The following is a 7,904-nucleotide window of genomic DNA, read 5'->3' as shown; positions in this document are numbered from 1 at the left end:
AACCCATACCCATCGCAGGCCACCTCCCACCCTCTTTGTCTTTTTCTCTCTCCCCCCTTCCTCTCTTTCTGTCTCTTTCTTTCTCACTACCCTTTCCTCACCGTGTGAGAATGTGGAGACGGTGAAAATGTTGAGTATTGTTTCACAAAAAAAATAATATAACCTTATTTAGTAACTTGTAAGAGTGTTGAATTACTTTTTCTATTGCCAATTTATTTTTGAGATTAATGTCTAAATTTTTTCATAATATCATTATATGTTCACTCACATATATTAGGCCAAATGACCACATATATTCTTCGTTATCCAATATGAACATGAATTATACACGTATTTGACTTGAGTGATAGCACATACGCATGAGCGTGTGAGAATATTGAATATTATCCCATATTAAAAAAGTAACTTTGTCTAATAACTTATAAGAGTCTTAGGTTATAATTCCTATTATCAATTAATTTTAAAATATATGTCTAAATTTTTTCACACCGGACCACCATGTCAAGAGAGTAGTGTAGAATAGCCAACATAGCCCCAAGGAATGAAATTTCGTTTTTTTGGGTCACCGAAATTTTATCACATACCCAATTATTTTCGGTAATTATTTCGGCGAAATTGGCGAAATTTCGGCTGGGTTTGGGGGCTGGTTTCGGGAAAATTGGCAAAATCTTCGATCCGCCGCCGTGCGGGGTCGTCGGAGCCAGGGAAGCACATGGGCAGACTCACCGTGACGAGAGGAAGACAACCCAGGTGATGGGAGGTCGCGTCGTCGCCGGAAAAGTGAGATCGCCGCCGGAAAAGTGAGATCGGCCTCAGCTGGTTCGCGACTCGGGGGAGGTTTCTGGGCTGCGCCGCCACCAGGGGGAGGAAGAAGGAAGAACGGCGAGGAGATCTGGGCCGGTCCCGTTGCCAGCCATGGCTGGACGCGCCGCCACGCGCCGGTGGCAGGCGCGGCGAAGGTGAGGCACGCGAGAGAGAGAGAGAGAGAGAGAGAGAGAGAGAGAGAGAGAGAGAGAGAGAGAGAGAACCAGGAGAGAGGAGAGAGAATGGGATAAAAATCTGGTTTTTGGGTTTTAAAACCCCTTTTGTAAAAATTACAAAATTGCCCTTTACTTCAAATGTCCGTAACTTTCAAACCATAACTCCGATCGACGCGTGCTACGTGTCTACGAACTCGTGAACTCGAGACCTATCCAACGTGCCCAAAGTCCGAATCAAAAGTCCACTAAATTTAAAAGTTAACTTTGGGTCAAGCCTAATTTAAAACAAAAATAATTAAATAATTAAAATTAAATTAAAACCTTTTTAAATTCCAAATAAATTCTCAAAATCCTTAAAATAAATTCTCAAAATATTTAAAATAATTATTTGGAAAATACAGGGTCTCACAGAAAAGGGGCTGGGAGGGGCTGGGTGAGGGGGGGTGTGTCGGGGATGGACTGGGTTGGGGGGAGAGAGGCAGGGGGCTGGTGCTTGGTGGGGAAGAATACCCTAAAGGGCCTAAATCATAATATCTTATACTATATGGTCCATATCTTAAAGAACATACAGTATATAGAGTTTAGTGCATAGATTATAGAGTATAAAGAGTATTATAATATATAGAGTATATAGGGTTTAGTATTAGGGTTAGTGTATAAATTATAGAGTATAAAGAATATACTGATTTCATTATTCATTATACTAATTTTGTTTAACAGTTTTTGCCTCCAACGCGCATTATATTCATCTTATATCACATGAAACCTATTATATAATTTGGTTTCTTCAATGTTTTTTATTAATATAGTAGATAATATGTTAAATAAACATATGGTCAAGTTTCATTCAAAATTTCCATATTTTGATAACAATTTTCGTCGTTTTTATCTAATTTTATCGAAATCGAAATTTCCACGAAAATTTCCGTCGAAATTTCCATCGAAAATTTCTTCGAAACCGAAATTTTACTCCTTGCATAGCCCTACTCTTCTTTTATTGATTACAAAGACATATTTTACGTTATTCATGGCCCGTGGCACAAAATACAAAAAAAAAAAATGCAGAAAATATTTTTTTGAAAGTGATTTCATTAAATAAATGAACCCAAGTCTTGCCTTCACAATTTGCTTATTATGCGCAGAGACTAAACATTGTGAACGGGTTCTGATGAACACAATAAGGTTTTGTAGGGCGATAACCAAATAAATCATGATTCATGCGTCAGTTTCAATTGTGCAACTCAAAAACTTCCTTGACCAACCTTCTCGTTCCTTCTTGCTTGTAGAATTCTTGAAGAAACTCTGCATAGTGATAGCTCCGATACAATGGAGGGTGTTGTTCCTCATCAATCAAATCCTCAATTGGGCCGATCAGAGTGTCTTTGTTGGGTCCATAGAACATTGCTAGTGTTAAACGTGGCTGAATCTTGTTGGTTACTGCGCGGTGGTGCACGCTTTTATACCTTCCATTACTTAAAACCTACGCAGAGATAAAGGAGACATGATTCCAATTAAATAGAGTAATGCTAGATCTATCATCTATGACATTTCTTTTTTTTTATTTTTTTATGTAATACATTGTTGGTTTCACAAAATTCTATGTGGAAAGAAAGACATGAGGGTTACCTGAATCTGATCACCTAGATTGATGACAAAGGCATTGGGCACAGGATCAACACCAACCCATTTCTCATCTTTGATCACTTGAAGGCCAGTCACTCCCTCTGTTTGCCTAAGTACTGTGAGTGCATTAAGATCAGTATGGACACCTAGTCCAAGTGTGAGCTCAGGGTCTGGACATGGTGGGTAGTAGTTTGCTTGTGCTTTTAGAGTGGGATTCTCACCCAGCTTCTTTTGTAAGCAATCCTCCTCTAGGCCAAGCCCTTGGGATAGCAATCCCAAAAGCCTATTCATCAATGCACCAATCTCCTTTGAATATTCAGCAAAAACCTCTCTAAGTAAAACCCAGAAAATAAAATACACAAAATAATTAGCACAAACTAGAAATAAGCTCATATGTTAGTGTAACTCTTTTTACATTGTACCTAGGAGCTGAAGCTAAGAAAAAGATCGAGTACCTGTACTGGGGAGGGTTTTCAGGTAACAAACTGATAGGATGCCAAAGATGAGAGAAGGTTTCACTCCACATAGTGACTTTTTGATCTTGACCTTCAACCTTGAGGTAGTAGTTGAAAAGCTTCACTGGCTTGGTATGATCTGTAGTATGGTATTGTGCCCTTTCTTCAGGAGACAGTTTGAAGAACTGGGTAAAGGTAGTCATCATTCTGTCACATAATTCCTCAGGTACTCCATGGTTGATGATTTGGAAAAATCCATACACCTCACAAGCCTGTGATATCTTTTGAATTAAGTGGGAGGGGTCTTGACCATTGTTGCTGCCATGGTCATTCAAGTCAATGATAGGAATTGATTCTAGAGTTGATACATGTGAGAGGTGTGGCCTATGATTCTCTGGGAGAATGAAATTCGGAGAGAGGGAAAGAGGAGTTGTGTCTCTAGCCATTTGGAAGGATGCCATCTTTGGGAAGAAGATGGATTGAGTTTGATCAGGAGCTCTAAACTGAAAGGAAATATACGAGACACACCAATCATAGTTGACCCCTCCGGGTACTGTTTTGTCATGCTCTACCACACTTTCCTACAGGAGGTAGCTAGTTTTAGTGCATGTCATTAATTTAATTAGCTGGCATAGTCCACGTCAGAAAAACAAAACATAAAGGAAAAAGGAAAGAAGAAAGAAATAACAGAATAGAATTTCAAACCCAAGAAAAAAAATGGGAAAGAAAACTGGAAGTAGATTAGATTCATGGGTTCACACCTGAAATCTGTAACATTATATATCAAGATTTTTCACATCAAATAATGTAATCAGTACTATCTCACAGGGATCATAACTTATACATCATTACTTGTACAAACTATATATGCACATAATTATTTACAAAAAGGCCGGATTATCACAGCTGTTGATCCAACAATGGGTCTTTAGAAGCTTTTTTCTCTCCCAGATAATTTGTGACCAAATTACACTTTTAATTAGTTCACGTGATTTTGGTTAATTTTTGCTAACCTTTTGAAGTTCCAAATCCCATGTCCAAGAATGGAACTACAATGTCAAAACAGGTTAAGCTAGACTGCTTATTATAATGATTGGATTTTTAGCTGAAATAAATAAATTGGTAATTTGGTAGGGGTACGTTACATGCCATGTACGTACTTAGGTGGTATTCATTCATAAATTCTCTTACAATAATGAAAGAAAAAATTTATAATTTAATGATTAATTTCTCATACTTTTTTTTTTTTTGTCGAAAGAAATTATATATATATAACTAATTGGTTAGTAAGTTAATACAAAACTAACTACCATGATAGGTCCACTGCACAATGTAATCTCAAAATCTGAATCATCCATTTTTTAAGCCCTACTTTAAATATTATCTCGATAAAGAATTTCCAAAATCATAAATCATTTAGCAGTTTGATTATGATAACAATTATTTATATGCTTTTATCGAAAACAGTGATTGTCTATTTATTTTATCACAATTAGATGACCAAATGATTTATAATGTAATTGATTTTTTACAATGATGATCTTTGAAGTATGACCTAAAAAATGGACGGTTTGGATTATGAGATTAGTTATATAGTAAGCCCAAAAGCATGGTTAGTTTCGTATTAATTTACTAACTAGTTAGTTTTAGAGCATTTATCTATATATATATATATAAGTATGAGAAGTATTAGTCTTAGTAATTATACTTTTTATGGCTCCTCCATTTCTCATACTTATATTTATACATACTTATTTTCTCATGATTATAATAAGAGAATTTTTTAGTAATTATATATAAGTAAATGAATAATAGTTTTTTGCCCAAAATAATAATTAAATTAAACACATCACTGGATCTTATCACTTCATCAACATTAAAAATAGAGCAAATTAAACGTACATTACACCCCTCAAGTATGGGGGTTTCATTGCACCCTATGGTTTCAATTTTTTCAATTTAGTAACCAACGTTTTGATTTACTTTTAATTCACTACTATAGTGTGTTTGACCGCCTAATCAGACGTTAATTGATGACGTGACAGTTGTACATCTCACATTTTGTTGACTTGTAAGGCCGAATGATCTCCAAAAATGCCCCATAAGAAGTAATTCACAATTTGATATGAATTTTTGGTTTTTGAACGACCTCCCAAAATTCATATTAAACTTGATGTATTAAAAATACACATGCAAATAGGTCATTTGGCCTTATAAGTTGGCAAAAATGTGAGATATGCAACTATCAAGTCATCAATTAACATATAATTAGAAAGTTAAAAAATATGATAATAGTGAATTGTATGTAAATCAAAACATTATATATAGTAAATTAAAAAAATTGAAATTATGAGATGCAAGTTATGAAACAATCCAAATATGAGAGGTGTAAATTATAATTTACTCTTAAAAATATATATTTTTTCAAGTAGAACTTGGTTTTGGAAGAAGTATTTAACGAACTATGAGGTGGATATATATTATATGGGAAGTATCAACACGTTATTCTTGAAGCCCTAACCTCCTTCGTTAGTTCGTTTACTGAATATTTTTATTTGTCTTTGTTCTCCCATAAAATTCCGAAAAATTAATATAGAGGGCTCGAGAGTTGAGAGTCCGTGGCAATTTGGAATTCCAGGAAAAGCGTTTATATATCCTTTTAAAGTTAATAAATTTTCACAATATATTCGAAACATGTAAATCCTACCACCCTTTTCAGAATGCCAAAAAGGTGAAACATTTGCAGATGTTAGATCACTGCAAGGTCAGAGAGAGAGAGAGAGAAGTTATAGAGGGCACGCGTGGAAAGCTAGCGAAGAAAGAGAGAGAGCTGATGAGGGTTTTGGGGAGAAATGAGAGGACTTGCATGCACACACACTACACAGCAACTGGCCAATAGAGAGAGGCCTAAAGGGTAATTTGCTGTTTTTCCTATTTTTAGTTACTTGTTTAGGTGCAAATAAAAAAAGAGGAAACCCACCTTTACCATTCTGGCTCGGGAAATGAATAAAAGGAAACCATATAAAAATACATATTCTTAGGATATGCGAAGCAAAATGTACATAGCTTTTTTTTATTTTTTATAATAAAATAAAATGGATGTGGTAATCACTACCCAAAAGTTTTAATTATTAGAAATTTTAAATGGATGTATTTCGGGTATTACATTTTCCCTCACATCCATTAAAAATTATAATTCAAACTTTTAACTCAATGTCTTCTGTAATTATAATTTTGATGGAGAATATTATTAAGCCCAACATTTTACCGACTTTAACCATCAATTTTATTATTTTATTTTTTGTAACGTGACTTATTTTAAGATATATAACAACTATTAGAGTTTAAATATTAAATTTTAATTTTCAGATTTTGAGCAATAATATGAATTTGAAGTTGAAGACTCAAAATCTTGAATTCTCTACTGCTGATACTTAATTTCAACCTTATTAGATCCAATTATGGCCTCGTCATTTAGCTAGCTAGCTACTTACTACAGTACTTACTAAAAGGATCCAATTAACCACGTTACTGTTATTAAATTCCTTTTCTAGTACTATTAATTAGGCTATTGAATGATTAAATTGATCATCCATAATTTAGATTACTACCAGCTGGCTAGCTAATTATAAGTCATTTGGTTTCAATTATTGTATAATAACTATTTCCCCTTAATTTACACTACTGTGGACAAGCTAAATAAGCTGCTTCTTCTATGGACTCTTCATTTTTATTTTTTGGATACTGTGGTTATTTTGTAATTAATTCCTTCTCATTAGAAAAATTAAGTAATTTTCTTACCAGAAAAAGAAAAAGAGAGAAATTTTTTGTAGAAAATGTACGTGTGTTCGGTACAATATAATAATAATGTTACCGGTAAAATTACCAGCTGGGTCAATCGATAGAAAGATGTCAGTGGCAAATACTTTTCTTTTTCTTTGAGATAAGTAACGAGTAATTGCAGCTTTCTATGAATATGTAAATGCGAAACTGCAAACTTACAGTTGTTGACAGATCAATTTGTCTCCTAATTTAATCCATCCACAATAGTAATTCTCAAAAAATTATTGTAATATTATCAATATTGCATATATACATAAAAAAAATTATAAGCAATCAAATGAGATGAAATATATATGAACAAACAAATAAATCATAATAATTTTATTTATTTATTTGAATCGTTATAAACTTAATAATTGATGATTAAATTGTAAAATTTATTATCTTATCTTATGATGATTCCCTTTGCACCCGATACAGTAATACCATTGCTTTAGCCGCTGAGCAACTTGAAGGGATAAGGCCCATAAGGTAAGGTTGTAAATCAATTTGATACCGTTCGAGTTCAGCTCAGATTTGACTTGTTTAAGCTAGATCGCAAAAAAAAAAAGTCAAACCGAGATTTGTTCATTTGAAAAACAAACTAAATTTGAGTTTTGATATGTTTGGCTCGTCAAATTTGTGAACAATTTTTATGTTTGTCTAAGTTATAAAAATGTTTAAATTATTTTAGTCATATGTTTGATATGTCATATATAATTTATACGTTATAAAGAGTTAAGAATAGTCATAAATAATTATTATGTCAAGTAAATGAATTAGCTTTTTTTTATTTAATGGATAAATCACCAACAAATTCATGACCAAAAACAAAAAGTTGTTTATAAACTTGCAACTGTAGGCTTGTAGCATGAAAGTAGCATGGGCACACTGTTAGATAAGATTATGTAAATTGGCTATACAGCTCGTATCCAGCTCGATTTTTATTTTTTAACTTGTTTGAGTTGGGCTTGTATAAGAAATAAGTCAAGTTTACTAGTTTAGACAAATTAACTCAACTCAT

At 33.6% G+C, this 7,904-nt stretch overlaps 1 protein-coding gene across 1 annotated transcript; it reads right to left on the bottom strand.

Annotated features, from left to right (window-relative positions):
• Positions 1-1,984: 1,984 nt before the first annotated feature.
• LOC147294898 (protein DOWNY MILDEW RESISTANCE 6-like) lies at positions 1,985-3,927 on the bottom strand. Its single transcript, XM_086233513.1, has 3 exons — positions 3,059-3,927; positions 2,607-2,934; positions 1,985-2,460 (listed from the first exon to the last, which is right to left on the bottom strand). The coding sequence occupies exons 1-3, from the start codon at positions 3,517-3,519 to the stop codon at positions 2,209-2,211; spliced, it is 1,041 nt and encodes a 346-aa protein (XP_086089639.1). The 5' UTR covers positions 3,520-3,927; the 3' UTR covers positions 1,985-2,208.
• Between the last annotated feature and the right edge of the window lie 3,977 nt (positions 3,928-7,904).

This window comes from Dryas octopetala, chromosome 2 (genome assembly GCF_963921425.1).
Source record: "Dryas octopetala chromosome 2, drDryOcto1.1, whole genome shotgun sequence".
Lineage (NCBI taxonomy): Eukaryota > Viridiplantae > Streptophyta > Magnoliopsida > Rosales > Rosaceae > Dryas > Dryas octopetala.
The sequence above is the reverse complement of the archived record's forward strand: the minus strand, read 5'-3'. Positions and strand labels throughout refer to the sequence as shown.

Excerpts from the sequence above, each read along its gene's own strand:
- LOC147294898 (XM_086233513.1), bottom strand. The coding sequence starts at position 3,519 with ATGGCATCCTTCCAAATGGCTAGAGACACAACTCCTCTTTCCCTCTCT. Across the intron at positions 2,935-3,058 it reads GAAAACCCTCCCCAGTACAG|AGAGGTTTTTGCTGAATATT; the intron begins GTACTCGATCTT and ends GGTTTTACTTAG. Across the intron at positions 2,461-2,606 it reads ATCTAGGTGATCAGATTCAG|GTTTTAAGTAATGGAAGGTA; the intron begins GTAACCCTCATG and ends ATCTCTGCGTAG.